Source organism: Mchenga conophoros, linkage group LG22, assembly GCF_057382185.1.
Source record: "Mchenga conophoros isolate Kocher_MC1m ecotype Shallow Benthic linkage group LG22, M_conophoros_male_GT1.1, whole genome shotgun sequence".
Taxonomy (NCBI): domain Eukaryota; kingdom Metazoa; phylum Chordata; class Actinopteri; order Cichliformes; family Cichlidae; genus Mchenga; species Mchenga conophoros.
This window is the reverse complement of record NC_140546.1, coordinates 5,079,662-5,101,938: the sequence shown is the minus strand read 5'-3', so window position 1 is coordinate 5,101,938 and position 22,277 is coordinate 5,079,662. Positions and strand designations below refer to the sequence as shown.

At 40.3% G+C, this 22,277-nt stretch overlaps 1 protein-coding gene across 1 annotated transcript; it reads left to right on the top strand.

Moving 5' to 3' along the window:
- The first annotated feature begins 208 nt into the window (after positions 1-208).
- Positions 209-22,251, top strand: LOC146548610 (gamma-enolase). Its single transcript, XM_085261944.1, has 13 exons — positions 209-359; positions 11,210-11,295; positions 11,605-11,700; positions 12,532-12,590; positions 13,503-13,572; positions 14,698-14,831; positions 15,137-15,228; positions 15,424-15,554; positions 16,135-16,332; positions 17,731-17,932; positions 19,359-19,467; positions 20,268-20,326; positions 21,263-22,251. Exons 2-13 carry the CDS (start codon positions 11,211-11,213, stop codon positions 21,330-21,332), a joined length of 1,305 nt encoding a protein of 434 aa, XP_085118070.1. The 5' UTR covers positions 209-359; position 11,210; the 3' UTR covers positions 21,333-22,251.
- Positions 22,252-22,277: the final 26 nt, after the last annotated feature.

The following is a 22,277-nucleotide window of genomic DNA, read 5'->3' as shown; positions in this document are numbered from 1 at the left end:
CACCAGAGAGAGGCAGGGAGACACGCAGCGCGAGAACCGGTCCTGCCTTCATCTATTTTTACCTCCTCTGTCAGGCAAAGAGCCTCTGCACCCCATCATCATCCCTCCGTCCATCTCCTCCTTTTTAATTAACCCTCCTCTTCCTCTCCCCATCTCCCTTCTGAGTCATCTCCCTCCCCTCCTCCCTCTGACACACACTCGCACATATATATCACCCCCTCCTTCTCTCCTCTTCTCTTCCTCCTCCCCTCCTGTTTCTCTCTCTCTCATCGCTCTGCCTCTCCAGTATTTTCTCAGTCGCCGTAAAAGGCAGAACTCACTCACTCACACACACACACACACACACACACCGGCATCAGGTAAAGGCAGGAAATCCTCTCTTCCTCTTTGCATCTTTGTGTTCCTGCATCATTGTAATTGCGTGTCTTTTCTGTGTGCTGCATAGCGGATACAGAAGGTTGTGCACGAGAATGAAATGCTTCAGTTTTAGGTCTTACTGCATGTGTGTGTGAGAGGTCGTAGTCCAACTGTGTATGTGTGTGTGTGTGTAAGACCGGAAGTCATGCATGTGTGTGCATGTACTGAAAGATGTGTGTAAGCGTCAGTTTTAGATGTGTGTCTAAATGTTGCATTGTTGTGGCTTTCAAAAATGTGTGTGTGCGTATACAGGAGGAAGGAAATGATGTGTATTTGTCTGTGTGTGTTTTGGCAACATGCACATAATCTGTGTGAACAACCTCTTGCAAGAACGCATTGGTTTGATGTCTTGTGGCAGCTTGTGTGTGTGTGTGTGTGTGAGAGAGCTGCAGTTTTAGATACTAATTTGTGGTTTATTTATGTGTGTCATGGCTTTTTGTGTGTGTGAGCTGGTTTGTGAGAGGGGGAGGAGGGTTAAAGCTTTCAACTGTCATTATGAAGTGTAAGTGTGTGTGTGTGTGTGTTTGCTAGATGTGTTATGACAAACTATCTAACAGAAAATGTGTGTGTTTGTTTGCTGCCTGCATTTCCTTTGGTTTCTTGTAAAATGGCTGTCAAGTGTATTGCGTGTGTATTTGGTCATGTGAGTCTTGGCTGTAGGAATGCTATGTGTGTGTGTGTGTGTGTGTGTGTGTGTGTGTTTGTGTGTGTGTGTTTGTGTGTGTGTGTATGATCCTGCAGTCAATTACGTTTGAGTCCTCGGTACATCAACCGTGTATGTGTTTGATTGAGAGGCACAAATAGGTGTGTGTGTGTGTGTGTGTGTGTGTGTGTGTGTGTGTGTGTGTGTGTGTGTGTGTGTTAGTGCTTTTGCAGCAGGTACATTTATGAGTGGGGGTTGACAGAAGCAACAAATATTAATCAATAAATAAAGTACAGCAGTGAAAATTGATATGACATGAGATACAATGAGATGGTATTAAAACAACAATATTTCATAACTTGTCCTACATTCAGCTTTTACAGCAGGAATCATTATTTAATCATTCCAGGAACGCGTCCTCAAGGGAAAAGTAACAAACAATAACTGAAAAAAGGAAAGTTAAGGGTTTTGAAAGTCTTTACAGACTAGTGAAATGAATATGGGCGACCTGGTGGTGCATGCTGGCTTAAATGGCCTTAGGTGTGGATGTGAGGTGTCCGTGTGTGATGGACTGGTGATCTGGGTGTGTCTCACCTCTTACTGCATGAAAGCTGGGATAAGTTCCAGCTACGCTTTGTCAGTAAACTACAGAAATGGATGGATGAAGTATATATGATTAAAAAAATAGTGAGATATAGATTTTAATTGATTTGAAGCAGCGATAGATGTTTATTTTTTGCTGTTTGCATGTCACATTTCAAGCAAAAAGGATGAATGCATCATGCATTTGTCTTACTTTGTGGCTAGCTTCTCTCTTTATTGCAGCTGGTTTGTTGTTTTTCATCCTTTAACCAGCGAACATCTCAGAATGAAAGAAGCTCTATCTCGTGCATTTGAGCTTCCAGCATGAGCACCGTCCTGATGAGTTTATGGTCCCATCTTAAGTCGATAGTTTTAAGGCTGATTGAATACAACATGAGGCCTGTTTTGTATATTTCAGTAACAATTAGAGCCAAGGAGGACTGAGGGTAAGCTTTACTGTGTGACCGACTAGTTGCTAGCCTACGCAGTGTCCATCGATTTCACAGTCAGCTCCATGACAGCTAGTTTTAAAAAGCTGACATGGCTCAGCTTCGGGCTTCACAGCGGGACTTCAGAAACCAGTGGGAGATGCCATGGTTGCTTTGGAAATCTTATATTTACTGTATGTACATATAATGGCTTCGAGGCCTTTGTGGGATTGCACTTTGAAGTCTGTGACTTCCTGAGTTGAGTCTCCAGGTTCAGAGGTTTATGATTCTTGAGCATGTCACACTGGGAAATAGCCACTATGACGTTCTGCCAGTTTTACTTATATATCCAATAAGATCACAGGTCAAGTGAGAAGTAGCGTCATTTCCTCAGACTTCTATAGAGCCAGACATCTTTTTTTGAAACCACAGGATTTACCGCCTTCTGTGCTGACTCCACTTTCCAGAAAGAAAAGCTACGTCAGTCTTTGTCTACAGTCTAAGCACCATCAGCTGTTCCTCTCAAAGAGCCAAGGGTTAGGAGTAGCACATCAGTCAGTTTATCAATTTGGCACATTTACAAAAATGTTGTTTAATATGTTTTGTAATTTTAGACTGAATGAATAAAAGTGCATCCATCTATCTCAAAGGTATAGCATCTGTTTACACACTATAGTGACTCAACTTCCCTTGAGGGAGAAGAGGCATGATTCTGTAACATGAATCATTAACACTTCGTTTGCTTATGGTCGGAGTGGATCTGAGATTGTGAATCGAAGTCATATTGCACGATGATCTTTGTGTCTCAGGAAGACTATTTGTTACTGAAAATTTTAATCAGAATCAGCATACTTTATTAATCCCGAAGGAAATTAGGGAGTGTATCTCAAATTTCAGGATGGATGGATTCTTTATCATTGCACATATACAGCTGTATGAATAAATATTAAAGAGACTTTTATTTTTGTTTTTAAAAAATATGTTGAATCAATCTGAATGCAAGAATCCGTCTCCAGCTTTCCTTGGTGGGGTGATTTCCTGCTAAAATGTGTTTGTGTGATTCTACAGTCAATCTTTACTGTGTGTGTTTTCTGTCTGATGCTTTTTAATATGGCAGCACTGAAAAAACCCCAACATGTCTCTGATTTCTTGGAAAATGGCTGTACAGAGCGTGTGTGTGTTGGCAGCAGGAGTCAAATGCGTGTGCGTTTGTGTTTGATCCGACGCTTGATTGTGTTGTGGTCTGGTGTAACAGCAGCGCGTGTTCGGTTTCTGCATCTCCGGCTGCCTGCTGTGACGCGTGGGCGGACGTTAAGTGTGCGCGAGTACCTGCGACAATCGCCAGCTGAAGCTACATGTGTGTAAACGTCGACACATTATCAGCATTACATACAGTATGTGTGAGACTGCTTCACTTCCCAAGTGTGTGCCATAATCAGCCTTCTGTTCCCTGCCTTCCTCCTCCTCCTCCCCTTCATCCCTCCATCTCCCCTCTGTTCTCCAGCCAAACACAGTCATTTAATTATTTATCTTTCCCTCTTTTCTCCTCTTTTTATCTCTCTCTATCGCTCTCTCGCCCTCCCTCATTTCCACTCACTCTCCATTTTGTCCTTCATCACTCCCTCCCTCTCTCCTTCCTCCTGGCCATTCCCTATGTCTCTCTCTCTTTCAGTTTGCATATATTTAAAGCCACATTTTAGCACTTGTTCCTCTGTCTTTGCCTTTTTCTCTCCTTCTACGGCTGCTTTCATTTGTTTTGTTTACGTGTTATTTATGAAAATAAATGAACTGAAAGTGTTAAAAATAGACTGTAAATAATCAGGGCTTTCACTCACAGGAATAAATACTGACCTTTGCATCTGTTTGCTCTTTGCTGTATATAAAAGATGGCAGCATGAATTGCATCACCCAGTAATTTGTGCACTCCTGTTTGAAGCTTTTAGTTGGACATTTTGTCGCCTTGTGTTTTGGTGCCAGAATGAGTGATCCTAATTGGTTGAGAGCTACATAATTAGCTAATGCTAGCTAGCTTGGTTTGCAACCATAGACTATACATAAAAAAGATGTCTTGAAGTTCATTTAGAAATATGTTTACTATTAGTCCAGAAGGGAGATGAACCAGGGGATGTTTTCAGTGTGACTGACAAGGCATTAACCAGTAGGTGAGCAGCATGCACAGCCAGATGTTGTCCAGTTCCAAACCAGCTGAGACTTCATAGTGGGACTTCTTTAGTTACTGGGTGATGTCATGGTCACTACATTCATCTATTTATATAAAGTCTATGCCCGCGGTCCCCAACCATTTTTTGCACCACAGACAATATTTTCACAGACCGGCCTTTAAGGTGTCGCAGATAAATACAGCAAAATAAAATAAAATGACCAAGACAAAAACTGTGGTATTTTGTAAATATAATAATAAACATGAATTGACCGTGTAATTGTGTAACTTTATTAGCAGCGTCCTTAACATCCTCCTCTCTGCCCCTTAATGCTCTCTGGTCGCTATGGTAAAAACCCTGGAAACCATAAATTTCAAACCCGAGCCTCAACTCTCGCTGCCCGGTATAGACTCAACCGGTACCAGTCCGTGGCCCGGATGTTGGGCACCGCTGGTCTGTGCCATGAGTCAGTTCATGAGTCATATAAAACAGCTAGAGACCAAAATCATTGTAAACATGTTTATTTCTGCTGTAGAGATGAACAAGTTGAACACTGTAACATTGGAGTCCATGGGGAATGTCTCTGTTTGGAACCAGCCTCCAGTGGTCATCAGGGGACCTGCAGTTTTTGGCACTTAAGCGTTGCCTTTATTTCTCAGCCTTGATGGGTGCCATTTGATTAAAGTACAGTCTACACGGGCACATAGAGTAGGAGGGAAGGAAACAGATGGTAACGTTTGCCACATTAGCCATGCACCGTGCAATAACTAATGCTCCTGCGAAGTGGGAAAAGCCATCAAAGTCCTCAGCTCCTCAGCTGCTAGCAGTGCAGGAAGAACATTAGTTACGTTAGGTTTTGGATTGTGGAGCATTTTGAGCACCATTAAATTAGATCATTGTTCATTTATGCAGTCTGAGGGCTTTCAAATGGGAATTTGTTTCTTTTAGTGCTTCAAAATGTGGAATATCTTAGGTACAGAAAGTGGTTGTTTTAAATATTTTGTGAGTTTATGAAGAATTTGAGGGTAAAATGGGTAGGTGGTGTTATTTTTATAGGCTGTATTCTTCCTCTCGCTCATTTCTCTCCTTCTCTTCTGATGATTTTCATCACATCTGTCTTGCTCTTTTTCCTTTGATCCTTTTGTCCCTCCAGCCACATGCAGAGACACACAGAGTTGATGTTTTTCTATTTCTTTCCTTTCCTTGTGTGCCCTCATCTCACTCTCCCTTCTCCTCGTTCACTTCCTCTCTGGCACGCCCTCTTTTGGTGCTGGTACATTTTCTGCTGAGCTCTGCAGTCTCTGGTAGGTGTGGTGTGTTCATGGGTTCCATCCCTCTCTGCTGCTGCTGCTGCTGCTGCTGCTGTAGAGCTTACGTAATACACAGCAACGTGCCCAAACAGCACCGGGCGAGATGGAGAGAGAACAAGAGCGAGGAGAGAAAAGAGGGATGGAAATGAGGGTAATGAGATAATCCCATTAAGGTAGTGACAGATCAGGAAGCAAGAACATGTGTGTGGATATGAGATTGCTGCATGCAGTTAGTAGTGATATTAATGCACAACTTACATTCAAATGTCTTTATATTAAAAGAATGCATCGCCTCAGACTATGAAACATAAACATAATTAGGTTTCTCGATGCATTAAGACACAAGTCTCTTTTCATTTGCAGGCTGTAGGAGGCACTGAAATATTTTTTCTCTGCATAAATGAGTGAAACCATGACTGGGAGGCCACACAGCAGATGACGCAAGACCTATATATCTGCAAGGCCCTTGAACAGTCCTGACACAATAATGCTATAATTAAATCTCCAGGCAGTCACTCGGTCGCCTTAGGAAAGCAAGTTTTACCTCGTGAAACTAAAACAGTTTAGATGAAAACTGGGGATTGTGGGGTTTCTGAGGAGGTATCTCATGCGCTGCTGCTCCAGCCCAGGGAGGAACTGTTTGGAAAAGTCTGCAGTACGGCAGGGTGGGGCTCCAAACAGCACCAAAACTTTAAAAAAATAAATAATTAAACCACCCACACATCCAGAGTGAGCTGACGCTTCAGTATGCTGGTGGCACCTTACAGTATCTGCTTTCTCTTCTGCTGAGCACCATTTATACACTTTACTCATTATGCTGACACTTTTATCTCCTGTGACTTACGAGTGTAAGAACTGAATAAGCATAAATTTTCATAAATGCCACAATAAACCAATGGTGAGGGGAAAATGGGTGGAAATAATGTCCCTGAGCTGCGCAGAGGAATCGTGATAGAGCAGTGCTGAGCGAAGGAGTCAGAGGACAAGAGGAGTGATGTGACTTTGCATTGGGTTAAAAGGAACACACAAGGGAAATGGTGTACCTGGTGGAAGAGAAAGAAGGTGACACCTGGAATTAAAAAAAGAAACAAACGCTGCCTGATGTTTGCAGGAAAGATTCACATAAGCAAAAAGGGTTTGCATTCAGGATGTGAGTCAGATAAATACCGGGGGAAATAACAGAGGAAGAAGAAAGATAGCACAAGGACATAAATTATATAGAGAAATAGAAAAAAGTGACAGAAATCACTTTTTAAAATGTGCTCCCACAGGAACACCGGCAGGTTAACTCGACAATAAAACGAATGAAGATAGGCCAAGGAGACCGTCTTTATTGATTTCACCTGGCTCGTTTTTCTGTTTATGTTTCTACAGTTGGGAGATTTGGTCTCATATTACATGTTAAGTATATTAAATCTCAGACTTTAGTTTATAACCTGTTAAAAAAAGTTAACCAATGAGTTCAGAGCATGTTGTGTAGATGAACTCATAATTAAAACAATCATTAGTTGCCACCATCATTTCATACAATTATTTTCCACCATGCTTAACAGCAGGACTCTGTTTCTTTGGTTGTTTGGAATCCTTAACATCAGCATTTTAAACACCTCCATGTTTTTCTTCTGGAACCAGCAGTGACCGTAGTTGGACTAAAGGGTGACCTGCTAACTGATCAACTAAGTCTAATTACATCCAAGTACCAGTCCTATAAAACACAACAATCAGACACATGTGGAGCACAAACCTTTTCAGACAGGATTCATCCGCAGTTAGAGGCTGCCTGTGTTTGCGCTGGTCGATGAAAGTGGCCGTGATCCTAACAGTGATGGCTTTAAAAGCATTTATCGTACTAGGCTCTAATCATATTATTTTTCATGTCTGCGCATGTCTGTTTGACAGGTTGCTGTAGTTTTACAATTTCACTGGCAGCTGGAAGCCGGTAAGCTACTGTAAACCTTTTACAGTAAAGCTCCTGTGAAGACTGCAAATTTCATTGTCTTTGCATCATTTCCAGTGACGTTACTCTAAATGGCATTTACAGAAAAACCTTCCCTTGCTGTAAATGTAATGGAATTGGAGTAGTGAAGACTTACTTTAATGAGACAATATTTTCCCACAATTCTTTGCCATTTATGATTTACATTCAAATTACTGCCTGTAGCTATGGCAGTGTCATAGTATTCAATCAGCAGAAATGAGCTACAGTGAGACTTTTGGAGCCAACTTTTTGGGGAAGTACAATTTTTTTAATTTGCATTTTTCAACCCCAACTTTTTTGAAAAGTACTCTCATCCCAGATCATACTCTCTGAAACATATTTAAATCTTAATATGACCACAATTTACACAACAATCATCACATTGTGTTAAATAAGACTGTGATATGAGTGTGATATGAGATACAGGGTGACTCAAGATTTCCAGAGAAAGTTGCTCTCTGCTGGTCTTTAGGTCTGGAAGCTTCTTCCATATTTCAGAGATAGAAAATTAAAGTGACATACCCTCTGTTGTGCATTCATACAACGTGGAGCTGACTTATCATTATTGGGATTCAATTGAACTTCTAAAACAATGTTGCCACATCTTATCTATACGTCTGTAACCAAAAAAGATGTATTGTACAGAGATATGAGGATGAGCTCTTCCTCCGAGCCTCCATATTTCTGTCAGTGCATCTGAAGAGGACAGCCTCGGCGCCAGGTTTCTGCAAGCTAGCTGGGAGCCAGATTTAGCTCACAGATCAATAAAGTATTCATACAGTATGGAGGGATGAGGACGGCATAAAAAGCCCCTTTTTGATGTATCACTGCAGTTACAACGCTGAGTGCCTGGACTGTCAATGAGAAGGAAGAGGGGAAACACCACCGCAGGAGAATAGAATTAATGAAAGCTTCAAATGCTCTTGAGGTTATGGCAATAATGTCACAGTGGTACAGAAATTAAAAATTCAACATCAAAGTGATGGAATACATTTTTAATCTTGTGCTGTGGAGTTCAGTCTCTCTGGCTGAGAAACAGAATTTGAAAGCTTTAAGTTAGTTAAGGGTACACGAGAGATTGAAAGGCCAGTGAAAGAGGCTCTCTTGGTTCTTCGTGAGCCATCTTTGACTTTTGTGTTTTTAAAAGCTGATATTTAAATCATCTTAATCGTATTCTAACGTTTGCTCGACTAAAGGAAACCTCCTTCCCTCATGGTTTGCACAAAAAGTCACAAAACTCTCGCCTCCATCTAGATCAGAGTGCAGCAGCTCGGCTTCTTTCTGGTTTTAGCAGATGGTATCACATCACCACAATCCTGGCTTCTCTCCACTGGCTCGAAAATGGGTTTGAAAATTGAAAAGATGGAATTAACATAAAAAACAAAGCGAACCATGAGGTGTAAAAGTAATACTGACAGCTGATAAAGGAGGGTTAATGCTTCCTTTATTAGCTCATTTAGCAGAGGATACACTAGACCATCCTTTATGAAAGGAAAGGAGATAATGTCACCCCGCAGTCGATGGTTACAGAAGTATAAATAACTTAATCACACCAAACAACATGAATGACAAGCAGTGCACATCATGTAAATGTTAATTATAAGTGTGCTTGCCATTGTCTGCCATAAGCTGCTGATATGTTTTGAACCTCAACAACAGGCTGTTAAACCCACAGCTGATCTCTGAGCATCACAGTGTGGTGATAAAATCTGCTTTTCTATTTAGTGTTACTTTAGTTGTTGCTTCATTGCCAGATTTTTAAACATCATGACAACAAGCATCAATCATCAGTGTGAAGGTTGACCTCTAAATTCAGATTCAAGTAAAAGCACTAAAAAAGCAAATAAACAAACCAACAAAACAAACATTTCAACCTATTAAAAGTTAAATACCAAGAGAGTTTGTGTCTTGTTGCACATAGCATCTGTACCAGTATAACATACTGTATAGGCACATTCTGAGCGATAGTCCAGTCACTGCTTCTGTATCTAATGCACATAACCACTTTTAACATGCATGGATTTAGAAACAGCATTAGCGTTCACGTGCTTTTTTTCTTCATGTTTTAATTCTTGCATTTAAACAGAACAAAGGTCCAGAAACAACCAGAAGAAAAGTGTTGGCTGCAGTGGCCTATTTCGAAGAATACCATGTAGTCAAGCTGTGTTTTTTCTTTAAGTGTCAGGTTGCCCACAGAGGAGCATCCTTCCTGCATTAGCACTGAAAGATTTTCCGAGATCTCTCTCCTGGGATACAAGAAGCAGCAGTAAACAGCAGCGGTAGAAGCCTAAAAAAGCTTTGCCAAGGTCAGACTGATGGCTAAAACCCCTGCTCAAAACCTTTTCTCTAGTTTCTTTATTGAAAGAGATCAAAGTTTTCAAAGTATATTAACTTAAATAGATCAGTGATCGGAAGGGCTACGAAGGCAACATCATTTTTACTTCGATCTCTTTTATGTATTAATGTATACATGTGTTTAATTGTTGGGGGTCTTACTGTCTGAACTGCATTTATACAAACACAGTCATTAAGTATTCATTATATATCATGATGCAGAAAAATACACAAACTCAAAGATTACTGTAATAAAGGAAAGAAGTAATACCGTACGCAGTCGCACCAGTGTTCGTTTGATTACATTTTCCACTTTATATATTTTTCTTGGACTCTAATAAATTAGCTTTGCATGATTCCTCGATCAAAATAATCCTTTTTGATTTAAAGTGGACCTCAGTGCATCCTTTAATTTCATTCCAGTTTAGCTCCTCACCTTTAAACAAGCTCTCCTCTGATTGGCTGCCCCTCATAAACAGAAAGTTTGAACAGACTGTGGGTGGCGCTTCTCTGCTTAAGCTACATGACAAATATATCACCTTCTAATGTAACATCTGCCATAAATTCATGATGTGAGGAATAAACTGATACTAAAACATTTCAAACAGGATCAAGCCCAGTGATTATAGCACCTATTCTCAGAGTTGTACTATTTAGCAAATGTTTTGAAAGGCATGTTGCATTTGTTGGGAGCTTTCTCTGTAGTAAATTAACAGATTGTTGGTGCCGTGGAGAATATTCCTGGCTGCAGGAGGCTGTGTGCAGGAGTAAAATAACAGAGCTTTCAAAGTAACAAAGGAAACTGTGAGCCAGTGAAACAGAGAGGGAGAAATCGGCGTGAAGAAAGAAAAAATAAGATCTATCAGGCTTTGATTCACAGTACTTGTTTGTATGATCAATGCCTCGCTAGTTTTGTTGACAATGAGAAAAATATAGCACATCACCACGAAACCAGAATAAATCAGCAGATTCCAGTCTGGATAAAAGCAGCGACGAACTGATGCATTATTTAAAACTCCTCTCTCTCCTACTGAAGTTTTTCTTTTTGCTGCTTCCAGAAACAGAAAAGTAACTGCAGTGTGTGTGTGTGTGTGTGTGTGTGTGTGTGTGTGTGTGTGTGAGAGAGAGAGAGAGAGAGAGACAATGCACTCCTCTGTAGTGAGCTTTGATTTCTGCATTGATGTTGCTCGCCGTCTCCCCTGGCAGGCTGCCGTGTGTTTGTGTTCACTGTAAAAATAGATCTTTTCATCCAGGAGCTGAAGTTCTCTGTGTTTCATCTCCTTGGTGCAGTTAAGGTGAAGTTATAAGTTAAAAACAGTTAACGGTGGGCTGTTTTTCTTGTCTGTGTCTTTCAGGATGTCGATCGTCAGCATAGTTGCCAGGGAGATCTTGGACTCCCGTGGAAACCCCACTGTTGAAGTGGACCTCCGCACAGAAAAAGGTGACCGCTAAAGAGCCTGTCTGAAAATGTCACAGGAAGAAAATAACACAATCTTTACCACCAGGAAAGCAGCTCACACTTACCATGCCAGAAAGCTAAAAAATAAAAATAAAAATGCAGAGCTTGGTAGTTTGAAGCAGCTGTTTGGGACATCAAATCCCCTTCAGCTGGCCTGTAAAATGAAGCTGAGCAACTGCAGGGATTATTAAGAAATGACACAAGGCATAGGGAAAGCAGTCTGAGATGAAGACTTGTCTAATCTCTATCATATCAAAACCTTAATTCTTTCTCTCTTAATTCGTTTTCCAGGTCTGTTCAGGGCTGCGGTGCCCAGCGGAGCATCCACGGGGATCTATGAGGCTCTGGAGCTCCGAGATGGAGACAAGAGCCGCTACAAGGGCAAAGGTATGAAGATGCATCAGCTGAGCTTGCACAGACCGTTACATTCGATGAGAACTTAAAGCTGCATTCAGTATTTATGACCACAAGAGGGCGAACAATGAAGAGATCACTGACTAACAGAAACAGAGTGCTGTTTTCAGTGACTAGTGCTGCATTTATATGATACCAACACACTTCACATTTTATAAAAACCCTACAAAACAAAATAAAAACATAATAGACATAATATAGATTTTTATAAAAGCTTTATATACCCAACAAAAGTAAAAATACTTAAGAAGAAATAAGCCAGATGTGTTGACAATGACAAAAATATAGAACATTCAGAGACCTTTAAAGTATAAATTACAGTTTTCTAGAAGCTTTCTTTAATTCAGTGTTTGTGACGCTGTTAAAACCTTTGTCCTGTCGACGTATTCCTCTCACAAATAGTTTTGCAGTGTAGATGTTTGGACATCTTATTTTTATTCATAATATGACGCTAAAATGCCACAAAAGTCTTGATAAAGTCCAGCATTTTAAATTTGTCTAACAAATCATTTTTACTGCTGGCGAACACTGAAAGACACTTCAGTGACTATAAAACAGCCATTAAGGCTGCGGTGCTCACCTAACCCTCAAACAAATGAATCCACAGTAAATCTCACCCTAGAGTTGCTGCAAAAGCAATCAGTGCTGATATGAAAATATTTCCAAGTAATTTGGAAGAACACTAATAGATAAAACTGTGCTCTGTTTTCACTACAATTTAACATTATTTGTTATTGATAATTCACGTGTTCACCTCACGTTTTTGTGATGCTGTGCGTCTGATTTCCTTCTTTGTCACTTTAGGTGTTTTGAAGGCAGTTGGGCACATCAACGATACTCTGGCTCCAGCCCTTTTAGCCTCTGTAAGTCCTCACATCACTTATTATACTATAGAGGATTAACGTCAATCTTAAACCTATTTTTTGTTATGTACTCAGTTTAATATAGTACTTTCTTAATCGAACTGACCGCTCAAAATAATTTTCAGCTACAAGCACTCTGTGATTCCTGTGAGCTGAAACAACAGCTGCAAACATCTGCATTAAAGCAAGGATTTCTGCTTTTTTCCCATTATGATGGGAGTGAAAGGGGATATCTTTCATATGGTCATCTCACACACAGATGCCCCACCCACATCCTGTTCTGAGCAGCAGCCAATCAGACAAAAGTTGGCTTAAAAGAAGGAAGAAAATAGCCAAAACATCCAAAACAGCTTGATTATCATGATTATTGTGACCTTTTGATCACACTAAGCTGCTTTAGTTGGAAATAATGGAGCTGGAAATAAATATAATAGGTTCCCTTTAAAGGGAAATTTAATTACCATTATGAATGTCTTCTAATTAATCATTGTGTTGGGAGCTGTGCATTAAAAACTGCACACGTGTTTGTGTGTCTCCACATTTTATAGCCTTAATTAATTAGCTGTTTGAGTTATTGAGGCTGAAAATGTTAAGACTTAAAATGTGAATAATTGTCTTGGAACAAACAATTGTCATCAGACGACAGCTGATGGATTACCATACTGACTATTTAGTAACTCCAGAAGTGGATTTTATATGTGGTAAATGTTCCCAATATGTCATACTGGTGGGATGTTACACTTTTTAAATAACAAAGCATGGTAGTTTAGCCTACATAATGAGTGTTTGTCTTATTATGGAAAAACGATCTCATGTCTTTTACATTTACTGCAACTAAATGTATGTATGTAACACGTATGACTGTAGACTATATGTGAATATCACCACTTATTGTTCTGCTTTTGTCTGCAGGGCATCAGCGTGGTGGAGCAGGAGCAGCTGGACAACATGATGATCGAGATGGACGGCACAGAAAACAAATGTGAGTTGAAACCCGACAGGAGCAAATCAAGATGACTAACAGCACATCATCAGAGTCTAGCAGCCAGCTGGAAATCTCCCCGTTTCTGCAGCTCAGCATCCATTCGTGTGAAGTCACACACATTTTGAAAAATGCTTTGCGCAGAGCGCTTTGCAGAGCGACGAGGGGCATAAATACAGATTGAGCAAAGAGATTTGTGTTCCAAACAAGCTTTGGCACGATCAATGCAAACTCACATCTTTAATAAATAAATGCAGTGCTCATTTATTATAATTTAAAATCATGTTCAGGCAGCAGTGTAATCAGCCCTCAAAGTAATGTCGTTTGGGAGAAATTAATCTCCGCCAGCATGGAAACCTGTCAGACTGAACTGCAGCTGAATGTATCGGCTTTCAACGACAAACATGCTTATACCCAAAGAGCCGTGGCATTTCACTTTGCTTTAGTTTTTACAGCTACACAAATTTAAACTCATTTTTTAAATCTATGGTTAAAAAATAGTGAGATAATCTTTTTAAATTAAAGCAAAAGATAAAAGAATTTAAAGCAACAACATATCGAGGAATAAATTGTGTTTTTCAAAAGAATAACAAAATGTAAGGTAGCATGAAAAAAATGTCAGTAAATAGAATCTGATTTGAATTATGGAATCTATATCAGAAATGCTAAAGTTTGAGTTTAAAGGTTTAACTTTTAACTCTTTAAAAATCATGTAAATTTGAATGGATCCAATACTCACTACAAAATGTTGCAGCTACAGTTGTAAGGTGACAGATACTTCTGGATGTAGGCTTAATCCAGGAAAAATCCAGGAAAATGGCTGTAAATGGAATCCTACCTGCCAAACTTGGTCATGCCAAATACGATCTACATTTAACATTATTTATTTAAAGTTTACTGAAGAAAACAGCATTAATCATCATAAAACCCCCACATCTACCTGTGTGTCAAAGAGGCCACGCTCCTATAATGTAGCCAGGTTGTAAACATGCTTTTTCTGCTATAAAATTGGACCTTTAACAGGAACCGACTCCTTAAAATAGTTTTTCAGGGTAAGTGAACTGAGACACTAGACACTGTGGATGCTAACACCCATCACTTTCTCTCTTATGACCTTTCAAACAGCCACGTTTGGGGCCAACGCCATCCTGGGAGTGTCTCTAGCCATCTGTAAGGCTGGCGCAGCAGAGAAAGAAGTCCCCCTGTACCGCCACATAGCCGACCTGGCTGGAAACACAGAGCTGGTGCTGCCGGTTCCTGTAAGCATTTAAATCACTGTAGAACACCTACAGTGCTGTGGAAACATTCACACGGCACCTTGTTGTTCAGTATGTCACTGAAGGATTATTAGAACTCCATGTAATGTAACATTTCATATATTTAATGCTTCTGTTTACACCACATTTAAATACTTCTGCACACTGGCAAGACGTTTCTACTAAAAGTCTTTTTGATTAGCTGCTATAGAAACACAGAAAGTGATGAATTCGAGGACCTTTAATCGTTTTTAAAGCCTTCTTTCTGCCTTTTTGTTTCCTTTCCTCTTCTTTTCTCTTCTCTTCAGGCCTTTAATGTGATAAACGGAGGATCTCATGCAGGAAACAAACTGGCCATGCAGGAGTTCATGGTGCTGCCAGTTGGGGCTGAATCTTTCAAGTAGGAATTCACCTTTAAAAGCATTGACTGTTCATAAAAGTCTGATTTCTCAGCTGCTAGATTTATTTGATTTAATGCATTTCTCGTTAAATCATCCTGCTTTGTTGTTTTTGAAACCACAGCTGGTGTTGCTCCTTGCCTCCTTGTTCTTGCATCCTGTCACAGTCATTAACAGGTATCTCTTCTGTCTCTCAGGGAGGCGCTAAGGATAGGATCAGAGCTCTACCACACACTGAAAGGAGTCATTCAGGAGAAATACGGCCAAGACGCCATCAACGTTGGAGACGAGGGAGGATTTGCTCCCAACATCCTGGAGAACAGTGAGGGTGAGGAACAGATATTTGAATAATTAACAATATGTTTGGGTCTGTTTGCAGCAGCTTTTAAGCCACCTTCTTTAACTGGAGTGGGAATCAGTAGATAGATCTGGGAAAGCTTTGATTATGGAAAATTTCTGTAAACATGATCTTTACTTGACTTCCATTGGTAAACAAAACAAAATCTAAAATGGAATATTTACTGACATGTAAGTTTAATATTACTTAATAGGTTCAGTCATCAGAAATGCTTTAGATGTTTTCCACCTCTCAGTACTGCCTGTCTGCAGCCTGAGAAGCTAACTCATACAGAAGACACGTTTGAGCCTAATCTGGCCTACTTTCAGCACTTACAGCTCAGTTATAGTACTCACACAGTTGTGGCCAAATATGGACCAAACATACCTGAGATGTGGCCCATATATAAATTGGACCTGAGTCAACGCTGTCAGTCAAAGCTAAATGTGGCCCTTCCACGTGGACCACATTTGGGGCAAACATGCCTGCCTACCCGAGAAGCCTGGGGGCAAAAGATTCACTCCATTCCTTATTTTATATCCCCCCCCTTGTCTCTTTCTTTGTTCTTCAGCTCTGGATCTGCTGCAGACAGCCATTGAGAAGGCTGGCTTCACAGAAAAGGTAGTAGTCGGGATGGACGTTGCCGCCTCGGAGTTTTACCGTGAGGGGAAGTACGACCTGGACTTCAAATCCCCACCAGATCCAGAGCGACACATCACTGCAGAGGAACTGGCTGACATCTACCAGGGCTTCGTCAACAGCTACCCAGGTTTGCTTATTTAAATTTGTACAAAACGCAACCAGTGTTTGGTTCAATGCAGTTCAGTCAATGTCAAATGGTTAAAAAAGTAGTTCTTTATCTAGTGATAAAATAAGTTAATGTGACATAAAGGTGAAATGCTTATTTCTTCAGTAGGTTGCTGGACTGCAGAAACACGACATGCTTTTAAATCCAAGGTTGCTGACTCTATGAAACCCAAAGAAAAACGGCTTGGCCTTTTAGCTAGCTGACATTTTCAGCTGACTTAATGATTTGAACACAGGACTTCAGGGCCAAATGCTTTTATCTCCACCCTTGTTTACGCATTGGGACGGTGAAAATTCAGCATTTTCTCCATTAGTGGATTACTCTCAGGCTCAGTAAAATTTCTGGGGTTTTTTCGGGGTACTTTTAGGTGGATATTTCTGCTTTATTATTTTCCCTAAAATAATACAGAAGAGATACAGAAACCCTTCAACAATAATAAAGACAATAATAAGGCCAACTGGATTTGGAGGATTTACAAGTATTACAGGTGATATGAAGTTTGTAGAGAAGTCACTTGGAGGGGTGACTACTATCAATGTCAAACTGGATTAAACTCTGTTGCATTAGTCCTTCTCCAGATGAGGCTGACTTTTTTCTGCTGCTGTTCTCTGCAATAACATTTAATGTCCCCTCTATGACCCATTATATTTTTCCCCATTTAAGTATGTAAGTAAAGATTTATTTATTTCACAGACAGGCAGTCACAAAGGGCTGTGCACAAAGATAAAAATAAACAGAACGTTAAGTAACAAAGTAGACAATATACACAATATAAATACAATAAATACAAATGTAAAAATAAAATCTATCATATATAAACAGCTTCAGTGGTAGAAGCTCAAATGAAACACTGTAAGACTTTTAAATGGTAAAATCAGTGAGTGTAGAAGTAATCCCTGTGAGCCGAGCTCTGTATGATGTCATTGAGAGAGGACATGTAATCAGATCCATTCATCCATCTTCTTCTACGAATCCGAACTCTCATGGGGCGAGAAGAGAGATAAATAAGGGTTGTTTTGATTCCAAGAATAGCTCTGTGTAACCAGTTGTGCCATGTGTCTCACTTCCTGTAGGGATCTTTTTACTCTGTAACACTCATCTGATCTGGCCTGAAAAGACCTGTGAGTTGTCTGCTATGTGATATACTTTGAAAAGTCTAAAAACGGAGTTCAGGGCAGCTGAAAGAGTTCCCTTTATACCACTTAAATGATGATATCTTGAAATTGTCCAATAATTTCAAGGACTTGTGTTGTGTTATCTGAAAAATTACATTATTGGTTATTATTATTGTTAAATCACTAGTTAGCACTAGCAGTCCCTCTATTGATGAGTAACAGACCTCTCCTTTTTCACTTCCAGTGGTGTCCATCGAGGACCCGTTTGACCAGGATGACTGGGAGGCCTGGTCGCGCCTGACGGCCCAGGTGGGGATCCAGGTTGTTGGGGATGACCTGACGGTGACCAACCCCAAGAGAATAGAGAAAGCTGCTGAGGAGCGAGCCTGCAACTGCCTGCTGCTCAAAGTGAACCAGATCGGCTCTGTCACCGAGGCCATACAGGCGTACGTCTGCTTAGTCCACAGTTCAATGAGAAATTTCAGTGTGGACACGATTCACATTGTGGAAATAAAAACAAGGCCATTTAATAAATGAAAGAAGTTACAAATTCTTACATATTGGGTATTTAAAGATGCATAAATTCAATTTGTCACTGACACAGTGTTGTCCTGGAGCTACAGAGTAACCCTCCACCCCCTCAGGCAGGTCCGTGACCTCGAAGCCTCGGATTGGCCGAACAGCGCTTTCAATCTTTGCTGAGGTGACAGAGAGAGGCACAGCTGTCCAGCTGTCAGTCAAAGATGTGGAAATATAGACACACACATACCCAGTGGATGTCGCTATAGTGTCAGTCACATCGGTCATTACCTGTCAGCCATGTTGGCCTTGTTCCATTTATGGCGGATAAATGAAGGACAGGAAGTGACAGAAGATGTTTAGGATAAGGTTCAGCTATCGGTCAGACATACTGCTGACGTGGGTTGGCACTGCTGCGTATGTTTCTGTACACTTGATGATAAATTTGTGAAGAGTGTGTTTGCTCCAGTCTTGGATGTGTGTATCATCTATAACAGACTTACCAAACTGTCACTCAGGGTTATGAAGCCATCAGTCACAACAGTGTAGCTGGATTAGAGCAGGAGGGGAGGAGGGAGATTAAATGATAGACACAGAGCTGATGACAGTAAAGGTGATGTATTACATCCATCACATGAAAAGCTTCCTGCATCGTGAATCTGATACATTAGCTACTTTTTTTTATAGCTCACGCGAACCCCGAGGGGGCAATACACTTTATGTCTTAATCTTCATGTTGTTAGCAGGTTAACATGCGAGATGAGCCGCAGTTACAAATGAATTATATCAGATTAATTAACTTGTCCAATTAGCACAGCGCAGTTAATATATGCAGCACAGTGTGGCATCAGTGTGTAGAGGGAAGGTGAACTATGTGCTCCCACGACCTTCAGTGCTGCCTCGTACTGTGCTACAGTGGTTAGCATCCAACCCTCTTCAGTAGTCCACCTAAATAAAAAGTGACTCTTAGTGGTCGCTTTTAGGGATTTATGTCATTGTTGGATTTTAGGGTTGAAAGAAAGCAGAGTTTAGCCTTTCTTGTAGGCATAGCTAAAATTATGTTGTCTCTTGGCTTTTTATGTTCTTGTCCCACAGTGTCAAACGTTACCCAGTGAACATTTCAACACCGGGAAACCGCTGTCTGACTGTCTTTTGTAGCTGTCTAGTTTTGGTTAGAGAAAATTTAAGTTATGACGGCTTTGGAGATGTAACTTTGCTATCAGGTAGAGATCTTTCTTAGCAAAGGGAGGTTTGTCTATGGGAACAGTTTTATTATCAATTATTATCCTTTTATCAATTGGAAGAAAATGAAAATGACTAACAGAGTGCTTTGAAACAAACTTTGTCCTTCAGGTGTAAGCTGGCTCAGGCAAATGGTTGGGGTGTGATGGTCAGCCATCGCTCAGGAGAAACAGAGGACACCTTCATTGCTGACCTGGTGGTGGGACTCTGCACTGGACAGGTAAGTTTAGAAGCTGACTCCAACGTTCAAGTCTCTCCTCCAAACCAAAGTCAATGTTATGGCTGATGTAGATATAGGTTTCAGGTTTTTGTCCTTGTAAGGATGTAAGAATCCACAATCGTTTAGCTATTGTTTTTTTTCTTGTTGCCTTTAAAATGTCAGTAAACTAAACTTACAGTGAATATTAAGTTTTGTAAGTTTGTTTTAAATATATAAAATAAATTGTGAAGTAAACTGAACAAGATAAAATAAAGATATTAGTGCATTTCTTCATGAGAAATTTAACTTCAGCCTTATATTGTTTTGTATTATTCTTTAGACTAACTGACTATAAGTGAATGGAACTAAATGTCTAAAATAATTATCAATTCTCTTGGCTTCTAAACACAGAAACACACATTTTATTTTATCTTTTGCTAATACAGTAACAATAAGCAATTTAAATAATTTTCTCTTATGACCTTAATTCTTTAGTATGACCTTTAGCCCATAAAATATTAGCATTGTGCTAATGCATGCTGATAATTACACAGCTGAAGTGCAGGTACACCACAATACAAACTTCCATATTTGTACAAAGAAGCTGGTTAGGGTGGCTGAATGATGCTATCCTCTAGCTAAACTTCTCGTTCACCTCACTAAATTTACATTTTTGGGCTACAGCTCCACAACTGTCCAGCTTCATTCTGAACTATCATTCAAGTGTTTCCCTGTGAAGCCAGAAGTCCAGAGAGTTCTTGGTGTTATATTTTAATATTCTGTTGGTCACCTGCAGGATAATGTTTATCTTACTGTTGCAGATTAAGACTGGCGCCCCCTGCAGATCTGAGCGGCTGGCCAAGTACAACCAGCTCATGAGGTCAGTGTGCTGCAGACAGAGAGGTCTCTCTCTCTCTCTCTCTCTCTATATATATATGTATATATATATGTATGTATTTAATGTGAAAACATTTTGAATCTAGAATTAAAATAACTCCAAAAACAGTCCTTTTCTTCAGTATTTACTCATGAATTCCTAATTGGTCCTCTGGCCTGTTGAATGTTTAGTAGCCCCTTTTTTTAGCTCCAGATCAGGCGGCAGCATTACAGTGCAGCTCCTCAGGTGCCTGCTCTGTCCTAGTGCTTACCATCAGAGAGCTAATTGACATGACAGGCGACAGGAGCGCTGGTGTCACCCCATGTGCCCAAGCCAGTCAGTGGCAGGGGGAGGTGGGAGGAGGAGACAGGAGGGAGGGAGATTGGATCGGCTCAGCGGTGTAATCCCATTGGACTGCTGAGGACCTGTTAAGGGTGCAGAGACTTAACGGGGGCATTAACGAGCAATAAATGCTAATCAGCGCAATCGAGCGTGAACACACACACGTGAGAATCTGTTGTGCAGCAGGTAGATGCTGTAACATGAGCTTTTTAACAATGGAAAAACTGAGTTGTGATTTGCATTTTCACATACATCCTGTTTTATTTTTTATATGACCAATGATCTTCTAAAGTTGATTATTTTGCTTTTATCTAGGGATATAAATGGATTATTTTGCCTGCAGCTGTGGTGCAGTGACGTGGCAGCTTGTCAGATTTTTGTTGATTTGTTGAAGTTTTTATGCAAAGCAGATTATAAGTAAGAAGGCTGTGCTGGACATGCAGATATTATTTTCAATATATATGATCACATGTCGCCAGTGCAAAGAATATAAACTCTTCCTGGTTACAGGCTGACCTTATGAAGAAGAACAGAAATTATTTCCTTCAAAAACAATTAAAAAATGTTGTTTTTGTTTCTGTCTTCCTGCCACTGTAGGATTGAGGAAGAGTTGGGCGACCAGGCTCGCTTTGCAGGCCATAACTTCAGGAACCCCAGCGCTCTGTGAAACTGACTGACGAATGACTTGCAATGACACACACACACACACACACACACATACACACACACACACACACACACACAAGGAACGAGCCATGTATAAGGACAGATTACAGATAAGCAAAAGAAAATAGCTAAAAATAACTAAATAAATAAATTATGCACTGAACTTAAAGGTAGGGAGATGAAACTGTATGCACACACACACACACACACTCACACACACACACAGTGAGCAGATGCAACACGTGTAACGCACATGCAGGGGAATAACATAAAATCTGAATATTTATAAGCCAGACATGCACTGTTACTGTAGTTTTAAAGGAGTAGTTTATGTACAGCCAGAGGACAGACCTGCAAAAATAAAGATTAACATTGTAAACACAGAGAAAATAATGAGTAAAGATATCAGAAAACCATGAAGACTAATGCTCGCAACTGACAGAGAACGATGCATTTGTAAGGAAAGCAGCAGTTTCAGGGATGGAGTGAGGCTAATAACTACACACTGTAAACACCTGAACACTTACACACTCTGCTATGTCACACTCTTACCTGGACACTCGAGTACCTGCACTCCTCCCACTTCTGTCCTCTTCTTTCTCTCTATTTTCGTCTCCTTGTTCTTCTTGTCGTGTCTGTCTCTCGGTTCCAGTTGCTCCCTTTTCTTCTCGCCCAGACGTGATTCTGATTATTTGTCCTTTGTCCATGCTTGAGATCCTGCCTCTTTCTCAGAGAAAAAGAAGATAGAATATATGAACCCCGAGTCCCTTTGTTCCTTCGGTTCCTCCTGAATGTCTTTAGAATAGCTGTGATCAAAAAAAGAAGAAAGAAAAAAAAACACTTAAAGAGAACGCTTGTCATTGAAAATAATGTGAAAATATGTGAAATAAAAAAGATGGTAATTTACAATTTCAAACACAGCTGAAGGAGTTTTGTCGTTTTGTGT